Source organism: Nymphaea colorata, chromosome 1 (genome assembly GCF_008831285.2).
Source record: "Nymphaea colorata isolate Beijing-Zhang1983 chromosome 1, ASM883128v2, whole genome shotgun sequence".
Taxonomy (NCBI): Eukaryota; Viridiplantae; Streptophyta; class Magnoliopsida; order Nymphaeales; family Nymphaeaceae; genus Nymphaea; species Nymphaea colorata.
The window spans coordinates 40,599,585-40,622,429 of record NC_045138.2 but is presented as its reverse complement, the minus strand read 5'-3'; the positions used below and the strand labels follow the sequence as shown (position 1 = coordinate 40,622,429).

General features: G+C 39.3%; 2 protein-coding genes and 1 long non-coding RNA gene across 4 annotated transcripts; 1 reads left to right on the top strand and 2 right to left on the bottom strand.

Annotated features, from left to right (window-relative positions):
• Positions 1 to 1,651: 1,651 nt before the first annotated feature.
• LOC126409709 (uncharacterized) lies at positions 1,652 to 2,696 on the bottom strand. The gene is made up of 2 exons (XR_007572316.1): positions 2,227 to 2,696; positions 1,652 to 2,154 (listed from the first exon to the last, which is right to left on the bottom strand). It is a non-coding gene; the product is annotated as an uncharacterized LOC126409709 (long non-coding RNA).
• Positions 2,697 to 3,707: 1,011 nt separating this feature from the next.
• Positions 3,708 to 5,932, top strand: LOC116264676 (ubiquitin-conjugating enzyme E2 20-like). Its single transcript, XM_031645023.2, has 6 exons — positions 3,708 to 3,993; positions 4,407 to 4,434; positions 4,541 to 4,768; positions 4,866 to 4,929; positions 5,040 to 5,099; positions 5,695 to 5,932. Exons 1-6 carry the CDS (start codon positions 3,845 to 3,847, stop codon positions 5,748 to 5,750), a joined length of 585 nt encoding a protein of 194 aa, XP_031500883.1. The 5' UTR covers positions 3,708 to 3,844; the 3' UTR covers positions 5,751 to 5,932.
• A 1,686-nt stretch (positions 5,933 to 7,618) lies between these two features.
• LOC116264647 (hexokinase-3-like) lies at positions 7,619 to 22,439 on the bottom strand. 2 transcript variants are annotated; one of them, XM_031644984.2, is made up of 9 exons: positions 21,767 to 22,439; positions 21,063 to 21,213; positions 20,735 to 20,911; positions 10,232 to 10,306; positions 9,251 to 9,406; positions 9,067 to 9,165; positions 8,840 to 8,967; positions 8,173 to 8,254; positions 7,619 to 8,098 (listed from the first exon to the last, which is right to left on the bottom strand). In XM_031644984.2, exons 1-9 carry the CDS (start codon positions 22,036 to 22,038, stop codon positions 7,730 to 7,732), a joined length of 1,509 nt encoding a protein of 502 aa, XP_031500844.1. In that variant the 5' UTR covers positions 22,039 to 22,439; the 3' UTR covers positions 7,619 to 7,729. The 2 variants fall into 2 exon arrangements, with proteins under 2 accessions (XP_031500844.1, XP_049931586.1); XM_050075629.1 differs by having other exon boundaries at positions 7,909 to 8,043.
• Between the last annotated feature and the right edge of the window lie 406 nt (positions 22,440 to 22,845).

Here is a 22,845-nt window from a genome sequence, read left to right as displayed (position 1 = left end):
TAAGTGCTGGTTGAGATCACATTCGTGCAGTTACTAGAGCAGAAAAACATACAATTACCTTGAAGTAGGCATATTTTATTGAGGTGTGTGAATATGCTGAAAACTTCAATTGTGGTCCAAAACCTAGTTTGTTGTCTAGGTGTGGAGTGTATTTGAACGGCCATGCTGTTGCAACATGCACAAGGGAGAGGCAGTAGGAAGGTGTCTTATCCTCAACATCTGCTTGTACCTCGTTTGAGATGACATATATACAGGATCTCCGTAAGGAAAGTAGGACCTCTTTTTTCATTTTTGTCGTGTAATCCTCCGTCTACTTAAAGGTGACTGCTGAGTGCTGAAAGAGACATGCAGCAGGTTCCACCCCACCCTATCTCTGTCTCTCTCTCTCAAGTCTCAATTATGTTAGATTTCTATCCTACCTAATCAGGGACTGTTGCTTCCTACCTTCCTGATTTTTGTTTTTTTGTCTGATCAGGGAAAAGATATCGTGGTGGCATCCTGCTATTGTGTTTGATTAGGTTTCATTTCCATCCACATTATTGTCGAATATCTTTTCTCCCATTATCAGTTTTAGCTTGTTTTCAAGCTTCACACGCCAAGTTCTTGTCTGCTCTGCTGTTTCTTGCCAAACATGGTTCGGTCCTTGGGGAACGCAGGGACTTCCAGTTCAGGTTTCATGTGATTATCTTATTGCGTTGGGTTGTCCAAACCTTTCTTCCTACTATTTAAAGCATCATGAGCGGAACTTTCTGCGTATTGACATCGCAGTTGTAAATTTTTTTGAAAATAGCATCAACTTTTCAGTGAGCATCGGTGACTTGACATATGACGAGCCCATCAAAAGTTTTATTATTGTAAAATTAATTGCTCTCTCTCTCTCTCTCTCTCTCTCTCTCTCTCTCTCTCTTGAGGCCCAATAATTTGGAATGGTAAGTTTATCATTTGAAAGCCCTGTTTGATGAGAGGATAGTTTTTTTGCATGGTAAAAACTAATTGTGAATTGTGTTTGGTGCACAGAGTAAAATAAATCTACGACTTTTTTAGGTGACCGTTGTATGCCTTTAAATTAAGCTGTTCTTCCACCTGGTGGGTATGAAATGTGGCTTGGATCTACCAAAGCTTCATATGACATATGTTGTTCTCCATTTTTAAGTGGGTATATGACATATGTTGTTCTCTATTTTCAAGTGGGTATAATTTGGAAGATGTTTTTTTCTTTCTCTTGTTAATGCAAGACTGGTGCTTTTGATACTCTTCAAGAGGTAAAGGATGAAGCTAAAACACCTACTGCCAAGAAGCAGACGTAGTTCTCCTGCTAACAAATCTGAAATGAAGATGATGTCGACTTTTCCACAGCAAACATGAAAAGGTCTAATTAAACAAGAGGAACTCTCTAATTTGAATCTCTCATCTACCAAACGAAGAGATTTGAAATGGTAATATCGGCCTTACACAGGAGACAGGAGTACGATCTTTGTGTATAGCGTACGCCCCCATTTTTTATGGGACAACCAAATAAAATGGTTAGCATAATGATACTGATTAATAGCATAAACAAGCCATGGTTCTTGACCTACATTTCCGATACGACGAGCTTTTGTCCTCATTGACAGTTCATGAGTAAACTACTGAATCAATCGAACAAGAAACAAGATGCTAACGGCCACCATGAATCCTTTCAACAAAGAATTGCAGCCCAGCAATGAGCTATACATGATTAATTTTCTTCAATTTCCATTAAGAGTACGAGGCCACTCTGACGTTTACAGTAACTTGTTTACAGAGGGAAGCTTCATTTCATTTTCTTATTTTCAAATAGGATTTCCACCTAAGGAATAAACATCGAGTACAGGAAAAAATTGAAGCTAGAAGCCTAGAACACCTATTCGCAAGAAGAAGAAAGAAGCATCCAATCCGATTAAACAACAATCTAAGACACTTGTTAACAGAAAGAAGAAACAAGAAGCATCTTCGTTTAACCAAAGCAAACAACAAACTAAGAAATCCGGTTAAACGTGATTGCATAGTCAACAAGCAAAAATATAACTTGTTGAAGGCAAGTAGTACTGCAGATTGCTTCAGCTAGTCATGAACAAACACAGCTTCTTCCTTGACTCACGGAGCATTCGTTGGAAATTCTTAATGGCAACTCACCTGGAGTGATCGAAATGGATTAGGGCAAACACATAGTAGAAACAGAGGGAGAGAGGGGAGAAGGAAGGTTACCTTACCCGACGTTACCACGGACGCAGCGCGAAGGAGGGCAAGGAAGAAAATAACGTTCTGGCTTCGAGAGAGGGAAAGGAGTAGCGAGAAAGAGAGACGAGAGAGTCCTAACGGCCACTGAAAAAATCTGCAGAAAAAAATCGAACCTCTGGCTTTACCCTCGTCGTACCAATTTTCCACGTTAAAAACTTCATGTGCACAGCGGAAGAACCGTACAAAAACATGAAGTTTACCCCGATGCAAAGGAATTTTCCTGTGCATCAAACACTGCCTTAAGTACTTGTATCATTGTTGGCAATTAAATCTCTGTATATTCTAAAGGCCAGTGGCATGATAAGCGAGGGAGCCAGCAAGTGTGGGGAAGCTGTTGCTATTTTATGAGCTTCATATTATCTTCTCGAAAAGATTATATCCGCTAACTTGGTTCACTCTGCCCTGGACTTGATGTTCGTTAGGGTCTTCTCGATTATTATGTTCTGTTTGTCATTGCGGCCTGTTGCCGAGTCGATGATTCACAAAGTCATGCTGAATGATGTTCTGCTATCTGTCAAAGTGAATTTAGTTCAAACAGTTGAGCAGGACATGATCCTTATGGAGATTTTGCATTAAATGGTGAGTACATTCACTTGAGATTTAAGATTGTGTTGACATTGTGACAAGGCCTGTGCGTGTCGGAATAGTGACACTGAAATTTTCTTCGGAAATATCTTGAGAACCCAAAGATGTATGTTTTGAAATTATAACCTAAGGTACTTCCCACTTTCCCCAAGAATTGGGAAACCCCAAGCATCACCTCACGCTTGAACATATCTGAATTATTTTATTGTTTTCTTTTATTTTGAAGAACTATTTATAACATATTTAAAAACGGTAAGTGACTCTTCTTCAATTCTAGACAGATTTGAGATTCTGCTACTGCAAAATCTTTAGGTTTGCATTTGGTGAAACAGTGTATGTAGTTCAATTGTTTCAGACAAACGCATGCCAAGGTCCAGATGAGATGGAACCGCGTTTGGTGTGAAATCTCTTAAACCACAACTGTTTGATCAACTGCCATACCCAAACTCATTTATTTTCACCTTGATCCTCATTCATAAAGTTAGGGGATGAAGCCAAGTTAGCTCGGATTTGGATCCGAATGAAAAGCAAGGACCCCATCCGTTGTCCGGTTCGATCCCCACAAAAATGGTCCATGTGGAACCACTTGATGAATCCAATTTCATTTGTTTCCAGCTTGAACGGGTCCGGATATTCTGTGCCTGTTGTCTAAATGGACCCAATTATTCGAAAGCAAAAGGTTTGGCAAGTAACTCACAGGTTTGGCAAGTAACTCAAGGTTGACCGTTCAAGCTTTTTTTTTTTTTTTTTTCTGGCCAATTATCTCACCTAGACGTTGAGATGAACTAATGACCACCGTCCATCTCTAACGTTCAAAATTTTCGAAATTCATAAGAGTGGTCGCCGTTGCCTCCCTTGCGCCGATCTCTCTCTCTCTCTCTCTCTCTCTCTCTCTCTTGAGAAGAGGAGATCGTTCCCCGCTGTGAGGAGAGGAGTAGCGAACAAGACGCGAAGTGAGAATCGTTCTCGTCTTCTTTTTCCGCATCTCTAAGCTTCAAGAATGGCTCCCGCTAGTTATTCAGATGCAACCCGTCAAAGATCGGTGGAACATCAAGATAACACGCCGGTCGTACCGCCAATTTCGTCTGCTCCAGCAAAGCAGCCTCAGATGACCGCCAAAAGCGTAGACAGCCATTCTGTGACTCGAAGGTCTCCGATTCGTCTTCCTCATGTTTCTTTCGCATGTTCAGTTCAGTTCGCCTTCCTTCTTCCTCTCTGTTTTCAACGAATTGGTCGCCCCTTTTCTGGGTCTACTTTTATGTTTCTTTGAACTTTTTTAAGCGCTTCGGTTTTCTCTATTTGTTACCTTTTCTTTTTGTCTTCTATTAAGAGCTTCGATTTTTAGCCATTTCGTTTGGTTATGAATTTGCTCCCTATAATGGTTTTTCGTTTCCTTTTTTCTATGTGAAGCCACCGTCTCTTTTTTTCTCGGGGAATCAATCGATGGTTGTTATCTATGAGAATCATGTTTCTTTTGCTTCTTGTTTCTATCTTGCGATCCCTTCCTCGGATCTTTTTTGTGGTATCTAACAATTTATCTAAATTTTGCTGGCTACAATCAGGTTGCAATCTGAGTTAATGGCATTGATGGTAAGTTTTCCAGACCATCACACTTCCAAGTTAGCTCCTAGTTCGATTCTGTGTTTTCCTCTCTCTTTTGTGATGCTTTACTCACACCCCTTCTTGAACGTCGTAGATGAGTGGCGAACCCGGAATTTCTGCATTTCCTGAAGGAGACAACATCTTCTGCTGGAAAGGAACCATTACAGGAAGCAAAGACACTGTGTATGAAGGCATGGTCTACAGGCTCTCACTGACATTTTCTACAGAGTATCCCTTTAAGCCACCGAAGGTGAAATTTGACACGATGTGCTTCCATCCCAATGTTGACACCTCCGGTAACATCTGCTTGGACATTCTTCAGGTAACTATTATTTTTCCCTTTCCGTTTTCTTCGTTCCATTCTTGGAGTGTAGCAACAATCATCTAAAATTTAGTATGTCCATTGTTAATTTTGTTAGGACAAATGGTCATCTGCGTATGATGTTAGGACAATTTTACTGTCAATTCAAAGCCTGCTCGGAGGTAAGGAATGCTCGTTTTCTTTTTCTTTTCATATTTCCGTATGCCTTTTTCGCACTAATAGAAAATATCAAAAGCTTCTAACCTCTCTCTCGCGCGCGCGCGATTTTCAGAACCAAATAATGACTCCCCACTAAATACTTCAGCTGCTGCACTGTGGAGCAACCAAGAAGGTACTTCCAATTTGGCTTATGTTTTGCTGCCAAAAGAAACCACATTGCTCTTAGATGAGAGGAATTATGCACATATATGACCGTACCAGCTCTGCCCCTCAGGCTTCCACATAGAAGATTGGTTTTAGAAAAAAGACAAATCACATGGGACCTTTTCTTAGTACGTGTGACCGTACTAAGCCTACCCCTTAGCCTTGCTTTCCGTCAGCAGAAGATTGATTTTAGCAAAAGAACAATCGATCTTGGACTTTTCTTTTCAAGCCTGAAGATGCGTTTCTCTCTCCACTGTGAACGTCTGTCAAATTTTTTACCTTTAGTACACGCAGAAGATGCGATTTCCTCCTGTGACAACCAGTTGTGGAAGTTCGCATGCAATTCGGTTCCTTCTCCTTGGCGCGTAGACATTGGAGAGTCTGAAACTAAACATGCATAGCATTAGTACTCTGTCATTATTTATTTTCCTCACACATTGATGGTTGTGATTGAATGTACAGAGTTTACTGCATATTTGATGGTTGAGATTATTGAATGTGTGTAATCTTGCATCACATTTGCTTTCAATTACCTCATGGGCATCTGCTGTGTTCATTCGCAGAATTCAGGAAATCAGTAGAAATGCAGCGGCACAAGCTTTCAGGTGGAGTCGTCTAGCTGTCTGTTTCTTGTCATATACAGCTACATTCAGTTGCCTCCCTCTGTTAAAAGGATTGATACTTCTTTTTGAGGCCAACAATTCTTTATCTTGTCTTTATGCTCTTGGGCCCATTGTGTGCTTTCCTCATCTGTTTGTATCTGCACCTTATGAACTTAATCGAAGGAAACATTACTGATCAGCCAGCTCTCTCTAGCCTGTACAACTGAGAGAGAGAGAGAGAGAGAGAGAGAGAGAGAAGCTGAAATCCGAATCCACATGCATGCTGTTCTTTCACAGCGAATGTGCAACGCATTCTGTTAAATATGACATAAACGAGCGATGCATTCAAAATTCCACACCCCCAACTCCTTTGTGCCTTTTCCCCTCGTTCTCTTTCAAATGCTACGAGCATTCTATTAAGTCCATTTATTTGTTGTGTCATAACCTGTCTCTTCGTGCAAACATGAACAGCAAATTTGTCCAAAAAAAATTTCGGAAAATTTTCAAATCAAATTTCCAGAAAGGCTAGTTCTTTCCTTGTTTTAGGGGGAAACCCATTCCCAGGTCTAGTGTTTGAGGAACTCACAGGGTGGTGAAAAACACGTGGCTTCTCTCTCTCGCATGAGACCACTGCTTTACCCGTTCCATGAAAACAAAGACCCTACGAGCGATGCATTTAAAATTCCACCTACGAGCGATGCATTTAAAATTCCACACCCCCAACTCCTTTGTGCCTTTTCCCCTCGTTCTCTTTCAAATGCTACGAGCATTCTATTAAGTCCATTTATTTGTTGTGTCATAACCTGTCTCTTCGTGCAAACATGAACAGCAAATTTGTCCAAAAAAATTTCGGAAAATTTTCAAATCAAATTTCCAGAAAGGCTAGTTCTTTCCTTGTTTTAGGGGGAAACCCATTCCCAGGCCTAGTGTTTGAGGAACTCACAGGGTGGTGAAAAACACGTGGCTTCTCTCTCTCGCATGAGACCACTGCTTTACCCGTTCCATGAAAACAAAGACCCTACGAGCGATGCATTTAAAATTCCACCTACGAGCGATGCATTTAAAATTCCACACCCCCAACTCCTTTGTGCCTTTTCCCCTCGTTCTCTTTCAAATGCTACGAGCATTCTATTAAGTCCATTTATTTTTGTGTCACCTGTCTCTTCATGCAAACATGAACAGCAAATTTGTCCAAAAAGATTTTCGGAAAGTTTTCATGTCAAATTTCCAGAAAAGGCCAGTTCTTTCCTTGTTTTAGGGGGAAACCTCCATTCCCAGGCCTAGTGTGTTTGAGGAACTTACAGAGTGGTGAAAAACACGTGGCTTCTCTCTCTCGCATGAACTGCTCCGTTGACCCCCAGCCTAGAGTGTTTGAGGAATTTACAAGGTGGTGAAAAACACTTGGCTTCTCTCTCTCGCATGAACTGCTCTTTTACTACCCGTTCCAAGAAAACAAGACTTCAAAGAAATACATTCGCCTTTTCAGAGGACTGAGCAACAGATGTTATAAAAAGTGTGAAAAGCCCCAGTACTAAAGATGACTTGACACAGACAGCTCAAGCAGGAAGTACAGAGACAGTATAACAGGGAGGGCCGCCACGCTGGAGACAGTCTGTGGCTGATGGTGCCGCCATTTTTGGAAATATATTCCCCACTTCACCATCATGTCTCCAACCACTCCAGCGCCAGAAGACCAACCGGAGAACTTGATCTCATCAAGATCGGGCAGAATTCCACTGAGATTTTCACCAAAGGGTACCAAACGTAAAAAATCCGTATAGTCAGCTCTGCCCCTGCTGGTTAAATTATTTGGCTGCGATTAGATTTCCAACAATAAAAAATGATCATTTACACTAAAAAAATATGTAATCAATTGAGGAAATAATTAACATAACATACATGACTCGCACACTTGCCCTTATATAAAATAATAATAATATCTATATTTACATGTGAGAGAGATAGAGAGACTTGTATTAACGACCATTAATGACTATTAACATAAGGACGGAGCATGCGCAGCAGCGAGAAGTGCAGCCCCTAATCCGGAGCCATCCTCCGATAGCCTGAGAACAACATGTTGGGACACATCCTCCCCTAATAACTCAGCAACTGCAGAATGCATGTATTCTCTAAACGTTGAATAACTCTCGTACAGACCACCTTCCACTGAAATAACGCTTCTTCTCCTTGTTCTGCTATAACCTTCGCCCTTCATTCTGCTACCAACACCGCCGCTTCCATCTCTGCCAATTTTCCTCAAGATTCCCACGATTCCGGCAGCTGCTAATCGGGCTGCTCTTTGTGTCACTATATCACATACTCGCACAATAAGTCTACGAATCTTCAGAGGGATATCAGAAACCTGAACAAAGAAAATGAAGCCTCAAACTTAAAGTTCTCGAAAAGCCAAATACGCAGAGAAAGAGCTTCCCATACCCCAAGGCATTCTTTCATTATTCTTGCAACTTCTCTTAAGTCTGGAGAATCATCTTCATGCATTGCAGACATTAAGGGAGTCCTGAAAATCAGTGTGGCGGAAACGAATAAGCAGCTTAAGCACGTTTAGAACTTTGTAGCATCCATTTACCAAAACTATTACACTGATGAAACTAACAACAAAAAATACGTGACTATCCATTTAGCCTAAAAGTATTTCAGCAAATAAGTACCTTGAACACTAAGCTTCAGCACAATTGAGATTAAATATGCAAGACGAGACAATCATGCTCATGGAAAGGCCACGTCATGAAGAGGATAAGAATGTTCATACTCTTCAGTACAAGATTCATAGTAGCTGTAAACTTGCATGATAGCACAGGGTTGAAATAAGTGGCTCATGCATGTAGGAAAGCTTTACCATTCCAGTAAAGCAAGAGATTGTAAGTTTAAAAGGCATAGCTATTCACAAAACTAGCAAATAGAATAGATTTAGAACTGATTTTGAAACGTCTGATGGTAGCGGGTACTAAAACACATAGATGGGTCTACAAACTTTCATGACTCATCCTTGATCCTAGATTAGCAAATTAGTTCTAGAACATCATCTAAGTACCAAATCAGTTTCAGTAGAACAGAACTAAGTAATTGATTGAAAGTAACGTACCTCAAAGAGAAAGCCATATTTAGTCTAGAATCAACACCAGCAAAGAGATCAGAGTCCTGTGCCATTCTTAGGATCACCCTTCTCACTATATCACCCAAATACATTCCAGATATCATCTTCTCAAATCCCTGAAGAATCAACATTAAAAAGATTAAAGATCTCATCCTTTGTTAAGATAATAAAGGATAACAGAAACAACCGTCCTCAATTGACTTAATTAGCCTTGCCTGCTCAGCTGGGTTTGGACTTTCATCATCTAAAGCTTTGTCATACGAAGTTCTTGGAAGATGAGATGACCAAAAATTACCCCATTCCACATTGACAACCTGACCAGTCATAGTCAGCAATTTGTGCATAATGATAAAAAGTTTATGAAAGAAGGTTCAAGTCCATGATAGCAAGAATAAATACCATGCTCCCAGAGTTAGAAAGGAGCCCTTGACATTTTGTGATAGCATCTGTGCGTTCAACATAACAAGCATTGGTCCCAGTTCCAATGATAATTGCTGCAACGGTATCATCATCATGATAGTGCCCAAGCGCAAGTGTTCCAACAGTGTCATTTACCTAATATTTAAAGGAATGACTGAAGGGTTAGGAGGGGAATCAAGCTTGGTATAGCAATGCTGGCATTTTGAGGCCAACAAAAATCAAAAAATCAATTGGTTGACCACAGTACAGTTGTATACAGCATTGGTGCAAAGACAAAGACTCAACAGGTAATTAAGTTAGGTGAATGAAATTGAAGACAAGGCTGCAGATCATCCAGGACAGCGGATCAAGCATATACTAGTCATTTCAAGAACATAATGGATCAACGCAGCCTGGCCATGCTCTTTCCACTAAAAACAGTGGCATCAAATACCATTATAAATCATCTAGCTAGTCAACCTCAGATAGAAAAGCCAACACTTCAAACGGTAAAATATTTGATGCACTTCTCCAGACAAGATATTAATCAATATGCAGTCTAATCTAGTTTGATGAAGTGGAAAACTTTCCCATGACTATCCAGTAACAAGTCTTGAGAATCAGTCTGCAAAAATAGGCCTACTATGTGTTTGCAGAAAAATCGTAACAGCCAGGAAGCTACATCATCATGCAGAGGACATCATGCAGAGGACAAACACGGACAAGAAACAAGATGCCTCACAGCCGAAACCAGGAAACCATTTCATGTTACTTGGGTCCATAACCCAAAATTGAATTGTTCAGATCCGAGTTTACACTAACTCAAGATCCCAAATCCTACCAGAAAGATGGACATAAAGTGAAATGATCGTTGAACACAAGTGACCAGAGATGACAAGATAATCATGCATAAGTCACAGTTTCCTTGTGACTTATTAAAGCAAATGAGCAGGAACCAAGAATGCACATATGTGCTCATACCAATGCCACCACAGTCATATCTAGCCCCACTCTAGCCATGGCTTCTTGTAAGCATCCTGCAACATCTTTTCCATCCTGAAAAGTAGACCGGATGCATTGAACAATATTGTCAGCTAACGATCTCCAAAACAAATTAATAACAATGTTCACAGAAACAAATTTTGAAAAGTAGAATTTTAATTTTTCATCAAGTTCACCAAGAAAATAAGCTGTCAAGGAACATGTCAGTGCATTTCTGTCAATGTATCTGTGTTTGTCACATGGTCTAAAGTTGTTATGGCTTATGCTGTTAGGTTTGGGATCTCTAGTCTTCTAGTATCAATCATCGACTAAACATGAAAGATCACATCTGAATGAACTATTAAAGAAAAGCAAGTCAGCAAAGTCAGCTCCCAAGTACAGCACAATAATGGGTGATGAATAAGTAGCATGGGATAAATCTCTATTGAATTTGAACATTCAAAGAAACATATTCCACCATGGAATGCACTTGTGAACTTCTTGAGTAGTTATTGCAAGAAAGGTGCCTAAACTTTTTGGCATCCACTTTCAGGCTAAGATAAATACTCTTCTCGTCCATCAGCAGAAAAAAAAATGAAACAGTTGAAGGAACTCAAGAATTCGACAAAGAAGAAAATGAAAGGAGTGGTTGCTTTATCTGCCTAAGAAAACTAGAAATTTCCATTGAACAGGATGGGAAAAACACCCAAAAGCTTGCAACCACTTTAAACATCCACTGAACAGCAAAATTTGCATATCCAATATTAAGGTAAAAACAACTTATTAGACACCTAAACTAGGTATCAGATAAGATTAAACAACCTGTACATGCAAATTATGCAGGAATTTTCACAATACGGCACCTACAAGATCAACCACAACCCACAAACACAAGTCAAGAATATAGTTCATGCTTAAAGTACATGCTACATGGTAATCTTTTTACTGCTTAAAGCAACTTCAGCACTTCACTCAGATTAACTTTAGAAAATTACTTAACAGTAACAAGACCATATACTTTCACCAAAATTTCTTTTCTTTTTTAATCCCACGGAGCATAACACTAAAGAAACTATCAGAAGGCATTTGGATATAAAACAAAACCACACAAAGAAATAATTGGTGCAACTTCTAAATTCACATTTTCATGCCTGTCTCAGCATGGACAATAGACTTTTGTTGCTCAATAATTCCCTCTGAATTCATCCATGATGACTCAATAACTGTAAATGATGCTTAAGCAGCAAAATCTAAGGAAAACAGGACGACCAAGACAGAAAGAAGGTTCAGTGATCTGCTATGTCTGCTATGGACCATAAAGACACACAAATCACTCCTGAGTCCTGACTCCCATATACTTTGCCTAGAAGTACCCTTCAGAATATGTCTTATACTATAGCCCTGCTACATATCTCTAGTCAGCTTCCGCTTGCAGGGAACAATTGTCCATCTCATAGTTCACACACATTAGAAATAGAACAAAAGTTATGGGATTGGGAAGTTGCATGCAGACTACAAAGAATGCGTACTGGTAACAATAAAGATAGAACACCTAAAATGCAAACGTTGCAGGAAGTGCTGGCTTGTAACACTGACACATAGTGCACCAGATATCTACTGCTGCCCATGTACCCACTATGAAGAACATGGGATAGACAGTGCCACCATCTCATAGCAACAGAAGAGGAATAATACCTCATAGAAGTAACTGAACAATCAGAGTACCACAAACAAGATTACTATGAACTTCACATGCAAAACTTCACATATGGAAACCTTAGTGTTTCTACTGACACAGGTCCAAAATACAGAAATTTTATGAATAATAACTGAAAGAAACCACCCAATCAAGAACTGCCACAAAAGCAAAACGCCCAATCTCTGAATACAAGCAAAATTGAAGACCAGCTAAAGGCCACAAGAATCCGTTTTGATATAGCTCAATCTACTATAGTTGGACATGTTAGGGCCCACAAAATACGCGAAAATTATGGATTCTGAATGCTTACAAAGTACTTCACCATCAACAAATACCATGAGGAAGTATTACTAGAAGACAATAATCCAACCAGCATACACATAGATACCTATATTAGTTGGAATAGTTAGAAAATAGTAATAGAAGCCCCAGGCATTATAAACTTACTCTGGTGGAAAAGGATCTTCCAATGGAAGCAGAGGCAACCAATATTCACTACCTGGGTTGCACAAAAGTCTAAGTAAGATCTTAAATTTTCTCACCATGAACTTCTCAGAAGCATCTAAACAAATCCCGGGAGATGAAAGCATGAAGAGCAATTTGTATGTCAGCATGCATAATTAGGGCTTGCGTGAATAATAATCAGATGATATAATGGACGGCTAAAAGAAAGGATACTATTACTACACACTTTAAGATTTTAAAACTCAGTCACATGCCTCATAGAAGGCAAGATAAATGAGATGAATCAGTAGTCCAAAAGAAAATGCAGCAAAATATTTGAAGATGATCGATCTCTTTCTCCACAATACTAACCCAACCATGTAACTAAGTTAGCGTACTAGCAATGTTGATCAAAATATGGCCATCTAAACCCAAGTAAACATATTACAGTTCCATCAGACCAGAAAAGTAATTCCCTAGGATTCGGAGACAATAACTAGCAGCCTAACAATCATACACAAAATCCACAAGGTCACATTCTTCAGAATTACTTGACTGAGCCAATACATTGTAGCCAAAGCCCCTACAGAGACCACTTTTCCTCCACTCCATTGAAGATTACTGACACGAAACACCACAATCAGATCCTAGGATAGCTACACAGAAGTCATTAGGATTAGGAGATACTTAGTGATATGGACACCTACAAGACATTTACAATGTGCTTAGCAGTATAAAGTATTAACAGAAATAGTCTCTGGCCTCGACTTTCCACCTGTTGTAGGAGTATCCTCACACCAATATCCAGCTAAATCACTTCCCCTTGATGCATATACAATAAGGACATAAAACCGGCTATTCAAAACTTGTTTTGCGACGATTAATTTCAAAAACAGAAATCTTCAAAAATAGTACCCAAAGCAGTCAACAACTAAGTGAAACTGATTAAACGAATGCTCTGTGTTGGTGGTAGCTTGCCAAAGTACGACATACAAAAACTAAACCTCAAACACTTTAACGTGATAAAATTTCTATTTTCAAAAGCAACCAAATGGAAAACAAAAACCAAAAAGGGTGAAGCCTTGATTCTATTGCTCGTTTGTAGGCTCCATATAGCCTTGAAACTCAAAATCATTAAAAATTTCAAGACCACCCATAGAAATAGCAATCTTGAAAACTTGCATAATTTTATTGAAATATGCACATCAACCATGACCCTGAGTTAATTAATCATATGATCAATCAATTAACCCTTCAGCTGCCTACTGCACGCTCCATGGAAGGAGATTCCATATAAGGAACATAAGGTGCTAGCTAAATTTGCTTAGTATAGCAAATCTAAATGCCCAGTGCAATGGTTCCACAATGTATGGAACATCACATGCCTGCACATTTTCCTTGACAACGCAATTTAGCCTCTCAGTTGTGTTGATTTCCTTTTCTTTCCCAATATTTTCTTCTACAATGCCTCTGCAGCTGTCTTGCTTTGACCACCTAACATGATGGAAGGTTAAGGGACTCTGGTCCTCAAAGTATAAAACTGAAGTAGGAAGAGTTTAAGTTTCACTAAACCAAAACAAGGAAAAAGGAAACTAAATGCCAAAAGCAACCAAATACAGGTAGTAAGCTACAAGTATATGGTACAACTCAAGCAAATATATAAGAGAAACACAATACAACTACACAGCTAAGCATCCTTAAGAAATGTTTCTCAACATCAGAAATTTAAGGGAAAACAGATGCAAAACAATAGAAACCGTGTCAATATCTTAAATATAATCAAATAGTTTATTCTCAGAATAACATCATTTTTATAGAATATTGATTTGATACAACGGAAAATTTCAAAGAGGAAGGGGAAAAGGTCCCTCCTTTGAATTAACCAACCAAAAATTCTTAAATTGTCAAATTGAATTATACATAGTCATACATTCACTTAATGTCTTAATTATCTTAATTTGAGCAGATACTTGTTAGTTTTAATCCAGATCTACACACGTAAAATCTCAGCAACAACTTTTTCTTCCATACACAATGTGCTGAAATTGACTAACACCTAATGCATATTTTCTATGATTTTGTAATATCAGATTACTGTGTCATCCACCGAAGACTTATTATGCATAGAAAAACAAGAAAGAAGCTCATTTGAACTCTCTGTTATAACAATATCATCCACATATATGAGGAGAAGAGTTGTGATACCTTTCTTTTGGTAGACAGATAAGGAATGATCCAATGAACATCTTCTAAAACCAAAACCTTGAATATGTAAAGAAAAACTCTCAAACCAAGAAGGAGATGCTTGCTTTACTTTAAAGTTTAACCCATACAAAGACCTTTTCAATTTGCACACCCAAGTGGAAGGATCTTTTTCTACACATCCTGGGTGTTGTTCCATATAAACTTCTATCATCGAATCTCCATGCAAAAATGCATTCTTAACATCCATCTCACTCAGTGCCCATCCTCGATCAAGAGCTACATTTTAACCACCAGACTGAAAGTTTCATCATAATTTTCGCCATATTGTTGCATGAAACCCTGAGCAACGAAACGTGTCTCATATCTTTCAATTCTCCCATCGGGTTTATATTTTATTTTAATAAACCCACTTGGAACCAACAACATTCCTTCCTTCCGGTCGTGGTACCACATCCCAAGTTTGACACTCATGAAGACCTTCCATTCCATCATTCATAGCTTCAATACAATGTCGTGATTTGACAGCTTGATTGAGAGAGAGTGGCTCATCTTGTTTTGTGAGTTGAGACATAAATAGTTGAAAATCAAGAGAAAATGTATCATGACTCACCCATCGTTGAATTGGATGCCGAATACGAGCCGATCTCCGCGCATGTTTAGTAGTGGTTACCTCTAGACTACTCAACCCCTTTTCTATGCCTCTTCTGACATATATACTTATCTAGAAAAGCGCTTAGTAGGATGTTCTTCATCGGTCTGATGGTTACTTAAACCTTCACTACTGTTCGAGTATGAATGAATGGTGGATTGACATGACTCAACTATGGATCATATATCTCCACTATCCTGGGTTGCATTTGATTTGACACGTCCATGCCAAATTCCGATTCATCAAAAACAACATTTCTGGAGGTTCTAATCTGTCACACGGGCGCAGCTCTGACACGCACTCCAACCGCATCCTTTCTTATGCATGTTCAAAATATTTTCTATTCTTTTTCTTTCTTCTCTCTACCCCTTTCTTTTTTTATGTACAGTAATAAAAGTAAAAAGAATGATAGATTAAGCTAAGAAACAAGCTAAAATTATGTACATTATGAATACATACATGTATATATATAAAATAAATATGATATATATATACACCATCGCCGCACCCTCGCACCCAAATTTTTTGGGATACGCCGCGCCAGCACCCGCACTCATGTGACAGGTTCTAATACGTTTGGAAAAAATCTGCACTTTGCCACCTTGTCCTGAAACTTATTTCTCAAAGATGAATCAATATGCACATAACATACACACCCTAACCCGTCAATGGCGTTGTTGTGAGAGAAAGAGAAGAAACACGTCAAAAGTTCCATTGATCACTTACCCTAACCCTTACTTAAGGGAGAATTAGAGTACATAACATAATTATATAGTAACCCAAAAAGTTATTGAAAATAATTAAAGAACTGTCAGGTTCTTTAATATTCAAAAAACTGCCTCAACGTCAACAAATGGTTTTAACCATAGAATGAAAATTCCAAAATATTTGAAATACTTCATGTTTACGTTTCATGAAATATATCCAACTATAGCGAGAATATGAATCAACGAAAATGACATAATATCGGCTTCCAGATAAAGAAGGAATAGGAGTGGATCCCCAAATGTCAGAGCAAACAATTTCAAAAGGCCTCGAAGCTCTTCTATTAATAATATGAAATGGAAGAACATGACTCTTATAGAGTTTACAACTCGAGCACTTCTTAGACTCTGAAGGAGGTGACAAACTAGACTCTGGAATAAGATTGATACAAACAAGACTTTCAACAAAACTTCTACTACAATGACCCAAACGACTGTGCCAGAGTCCTGACTTATTACAATAGCTAGAAACACTCAACAAATTTGAACTGGAAAACTTTGACGACTCTGAAGAAGGTTTGATGGCTCCAATTAAAGAATAAGGACCAAAGAAACTGAAGAGGTGATTGGGTTCTCCTTGAAGACATACATGTCTCTATGTCGTTCCTCCTCAGCCAACATCTCCTTCGTTTGAAGATCCTTACCATAGACAGAATGAGGAGTAAATTCGACGGTTGAATGCATATCATCAACAAGTTTAGTAACAGACACAATATTCTTTTAAATGTTAGGAGCAAGAAGCACATTGGACAAAGGAAGAGACGATTTTGACATGTGACTTTGTGCATTGCCAATATGACTGATGGAGTGATGAGATCCATCGCCTGTAACTATACTACCTTTCACAAGCTAAGGGGATAGGTTAGATAATTTACCCGCATAGCCTGTCACATGAGAGGCTGCCCTTGAATCAACATACCAATGTCCTTGCTCATTCTACTTGAACGTCATTTGTGATGATAGGATTGACAATAAGACCTGACGTACATCTCCTGGTGGTATCCTCGTTCCCTGAGAGTAAGCTGGTCTATTTTCAGGCTTATGCATTTTTCCTTTATTTTGTGGGTTAAACCAACAATCAGCTTTCACATGTTTATTGCATTGGAAGCATGTGGGGATTCGCTTTTGATTTTCTGTAGTAGAGCTCCCTGGAATGATGGATGTAGGCAAAATGTCTCGTCCTCCATGTCCAAAAAGACCTCTGCCCCTTGCCTCCTTGATGTCCTCCATTCCCTCGTCCATAACCTACCTACCTCTCTATAGCAAGCACCGAATGAAAACCGGTTGAATCTTTCTCTTCTGCTCTATGCTTCATGATATTCTCGTGATGAAGAAGCTTTGCATGTAGTTCTTCAAAAGTAGGCAGTTGCGGAAGACCTGCAGTGCTATAGTAAGCATGTCAAAATCAGTTCCTAAGTCATTTATAAGCTGTTGGACTTTGTCCTTATCTGAAATAGCACTACCAATGACTGCCAACTGATCAGTGATGACCTTCATGTGACCAATATACTCCATGACTGACATCGAACCCTTCTTCAAATTTTGAAATTCTTTCTTCAAAAATAGAACTTGTGCCTCTGATATCCTAGAATAATTCTGAGATAAATGAGTCCATAGCTCTGCTGCAGTGTAATCATCTAAAAGAGTAACCAATACTTCTTGAGATAGTGCCGAAGTGATGTAGGCACAACCAAAGATTGGTCACGTTTTCTCCAAGATGTATATTCTGGATTTTTTGTGAACTTGGAACATGTGGCACCTTTCTCATCCTTAGATTCATGTACATAACCTTCGGTGGTGCAGGAGCGGAACCATCAAGATGCTCATCGAGATCTTGACTCCGTACAAATGGAAGGATTTGTCTCTTACAGGTCAAGAAATTAGAATGTGTGAGCTTGTCAGTGACTAGTTGATTCAAGAAGTTGGCTGACAGACCAAAATGCGTAGAGGAATCCATTGACAAGGGAAGAACAAAAACAAGAGTAGAAAAATTAAAAAACAAATAAGAAAGAAAGACTAATATGAAGGAGACCTCTAATCAGCATTAAAACAGTATGAGCCCCTATCAACCCCCTTCAAACAAGGTAAGCTAATATAAGCAAAAAGCAAAAGCTTTTTTTTTTTTTTTTTGCTGAAGGGGATAAACCTGCTAGAAGTGGGGGCAAAGAGAAGAGGGCTTTCTGTGAACCTGCACCCTTTTTTTTTTGGTGGGTGGGGGTGGTGGCGTGAGAGGCCTGCTAGAAAAGCGCAAAAGATGGTAACCTGTTTTTGTAACCTACGCAAGGCTGACAGATGGACAAAATTGGATGCCAAATATGGAGGAGAATAGAGAACTATAAAGTAGATAGAAGAATGAAATCATCAGCCAGTGATGATAAAGAGTGGTATAATACTGTTGTTACTAATTTATAAGGAACTGACTAGGCAAAAGGGACGTTGGCCTACTGAGAATGGTCAGGCTTATGGGCAGATCTCAAACACTTGCAGAGAGAAGAGAATACAGACTAAAGAGAGGACTATACAGCATCAATAAGAGCATAGATCAAAAGGAATATCAAAAGAAACAGTAACAGGAAGAAAAGAATGATGAGAGATCACAAAGAATAGAAATAAGAAGACAGGGAAGATGACAGATCAGATAATCGTCAGAAAAAGAGGGATTTCTTGAGTAAAAAGACAACTTAGATCTCTTTGAGCATACTCTGGTAAACACCCTGCAACCTGGCTCTAATACCATCTAAGATTTTGTAATATCAGATTCTTGTGTCATCCACCAAAAACTTATGCACAGAAAAACAAGAAATAAAGAGAAGAAAAGTGTCAAAGGATAGGGACGGCAGCAGCAGTAACTGTCCGATGAACCCTAAGATCATATTATAAAATCAATCTTTTACACCATGGACTAAGTCCTATTAAAAACAAAGAATATTACAGCCATGCCATTAATGAGAAAACATAACATTAAAAAGGAAACACCTAATATGACATCTGAATCTGAATCTGAATCCAGATCCAGACACATCTGAATCTGAATCCAGATCCAGACGTCATGACCCAAACCTTATACACGTTTTAACATCTTTGTGTGGAATAAAAGCATAAATGGAGTGTGGCCAAGCACTAAGTAAAGCTGTAAAGGGTTCTTCTCTTGCTACCGATAGGTTTAAATCCTACCATCCCAAATCAATAGCCAAAAAAAAGGCTATAAGTCCTATTTCGCAATTAACTTGGTTAAATGAGTCAAAAAGTACCATGCAAAGTTACAAACACAATGTACATGTTCCCACAAAAAAAAGAACTGTACTGATACACAAGACAAATTGATGTACGTTTGGGCCCAGGAAAGGAAGTCAAGAGAAACAGAACCCCATTAACTGAAAGACACACAATAGCATTACAGTGTAAAATAATGAGACATCATTATATGCATTTCGTTAGAACAATCCCTTTCAACATTAGGTATGCAGAACAGTGACAATTTTTTTTTATTAAATCATGTCCAAACCCTAAAATTGCTGAAAAAAATTATCCTAAAGGCAGCACCATCCTGAGGCTGCACAGAAGATAACTTTATTGCAGCAACAGCTTCTCAGGAAAAGACAAATAATTTACAAAAAAAAAAAAGCATCTGAAAGCACTTTAGTGAATAGGAAATTAAAATATATAGATAAACTGCTCAAGAAAAACACACACCTCACCACCACAACAACAATAAAAACAATAACAATCATATAATAGAAAATAAAACTCAATGCCCCAAGCAAGCCAAGGATTGTTTCGTCTTTTGGAAACTAAATCATATCATATAAGACAGTGCAAAAATATAATGTTTTTCATGAACAAAAAGAAGAAGAAAACATGGGTAGATTGCTTTGAGTGTTCATAGACAAGCCCAGATTGTGGTTAAAATCTGTTCACGATGTTAATCACTATTGGAGAAAACAGTCAAATACAAAGTAGACACAATGCAGAAACATATCAACTTGCAGGAAGATGGAATATGCCCTCATGTAACATGTTTGAAATAAAGTAATAAACCGGTAGGCTGGTCTAAGTATAAATAGTAGATATGATTAGCTATCTCATCAGTTGAGTTCAGTGCTTGAAGTTACCAAACTATGAGATACGAACATGAGCCAGGAGATCAATAGAATAATAGACAAACCATATAGATATTACATGTTCCATTATGACACAACCTAACGAATACTCATGGAGGAGCTGGCTCCAGCACTAAAAAGTGACTTTCTTGCACTTTCCAACTTCAAGTCATTAAAATTATTTCAGGAAAAAACACAAGTCAGGCTTAGATAAAATTACCCCATCAAAAACAAAAATTTCTGGATAGCTCAGTAGCATAACAAGTACTCCAGACGAATCAAGGTAATCATATGAGAAGGATAGTTAATGTGCACAAGAGGTTCCGTGGATGGTTAACCCTATAAGCCAGAAACGGAAATTGCCATTGTCAAGAAGCCTGGGGAAAGATGGCTCCCTACCGTCCTCAAATTTGTACCTGAATTTGGTCCAACCTATTGTTTTTCCATCCTTATAAAAGAAAATAATTCTAGCAAGTGTACAACATTCTTATCTTGCTTGGTGAATTATATAACGTAGAGAACATTCAAATGGAACAAATTAAGAGCACCAAGCGACCAGACGAATTGGATGCTGAGTGCTCTATGAAATATACGTGGCTGAAATTATTTTAGCTTGTCATCCGAAATCAAGCATACACTAACCATGTCATGAATTGCAAAACCCTTTGTCCACTTCACAAGCACACCTGAAGAAACAGAGGTCTGCTTCATGGGGAATGAAAACGTAAAGCCAAGTGCCTTTGTGCCGGGAGACGGCTGATAACCCTCTTCCTTTTCAACAAACTGCTTTAAGATAGAAGCAAGGTAATCAAAAAGAGCCTGCAACAATGGAAAGAGACCAGAAAAAGGCTCAAGACCACGAATGAAACGGATGGAGAAATTCATTAGCGTACAAAAGTAATTCGATTAATGGAAGAAGATCATATCCTTCAATATTTTCCAAACTGCAAGAAAAGAACCATTCAGCTACCTCACTTGTACCAGTCATTATATGAGGGGGAATCGCCTGTTTCTCCACGTGATGGTCTATAATTCTTTGCCTTTTTCCCGAGAGCTGGACCCTTAGCACCCTGAAATTAGTTCCTCCTAAATCTAATGCGTAATAGATTCCCTTCTCGTGGCTGAAACAAAGAGAGAACCAAGAGTTACGCGATCTACCGGCATTCACCCACAAGGAAACACCAACATGCGACTAATTACTGAAGGAATCCATATTCAATAGAAGAGAATGTAAACCAATAGAACCAGCCGTCTATTCAACATCTCAAGTCCAGAAAAGATCGTGCTTAAAGAACCTACAGCGCACCAAATTATCCTGCTAACAGTCTTTTGCTTTTTTTTTTCCTTTTGCGACAGATAAATATCTCAGTTAGACCATTTCTCAAACGACTAACCGACAAAAAACTAATTAGAAACCATAGAACGAACGTATATATAGCAAAAGGCCATTGTGAAAAACAAATGTCCCCCTCTTTTACAAAACACCTATGGGAAACAAACGAAAGAACAAAAATACGACGCACAACCAAAGCTTAAATCTGAAGCAACGCTCCTAAAGGAATCCCGAAAGCTATCAGCATCAAGCTGCTAAAAGCAAAGCAGAGACAGACAGAGAGAGAGAAAGAGAGAGGGAGAGGGAGAGTGAGTGAGAGAGAGGCTAGTGGTTCCACAGACCCGCTGGGGAGAGTATCCACAAAGGTAAGAAGCATCTTCAGCTTGCTACCACCCTCGGATGCCAAACCAGCATGCATCTCGACGGCCATGGCGTCGACCACCTGCCTCAACCGTCCAATGGACGTCGAGCATTCGTCCTCGAACTCCCTCAGCACGCTGACCGCCCTATTCCATCTCGCCCTGCTCTTCAGCCGCCTGCTCACCAGGATGGCCGCCAGCGTGCACGACACCAACGCGCACCCCGCCGCCACTCCCAGCCCCACCTTTCCCATCAACAACTGAAACGAGAACCCCGGAGCAAAACGAGCGACCGAGCCTTCAACCCAAAGAGAGAGCTAGTCCACCCTTCAACGCTATAAACACATCATCCCAATGATCCCCACGATCCGCCACTCGTCGAAAACCAAGCCAACCATGCGATTCAGACAACCAGATCGAGTGCCACGGCCCTTTGAAAAGAGAAGTGCTCGACGAAATGCTTCAACGAATCAGAAAGCCACAGAAACAGGAACCAAATAACAGAAATCCCCACAGTGAACTGCTCTCTCTCTCTCCCGCTCTGCTGCTATGCTGTTATCATCAAAAAGAAAGAGAACCAGAATGGAAGGAAAGATAGAGAGAGGGAGAGTCGGGGACAGGAGGCAGTGAGGCGGGCGGGTATGCATTTAATGTGTCCCTCTCTCACTCTCCTCTCTCTTCCTTTTTCCTTCTTACGTGTTCTTTTCTCCCCTCTTGCATTTTCCTTTCCTTTGACCAAATCATCCCTCTCTCTTTCTCTTAAATACCCACTTTATTTTTCTTCGTTATTTTCCTTTTTTTTCCTTCTTCAACAGTCGTCGTGGGGTCTCTGCTTCAGCGACGTAAATGTGAACGGCCATTTGGCAATACCGACGCTGATTTATTTGCCATTTCTGGCTTTTTTTTTGCTTGATTTAACAATGAATCATCAGGTCTCGTTTAGGCCACTACTTACGCCTGTTCATCAAAAACTTCATTAAATTATATTAAGACTGTTTTCAAAATTATGTGGTGGCTACATCAAACTTAAACTAAGTGAACGGTGAAATTAGAGATTAGTC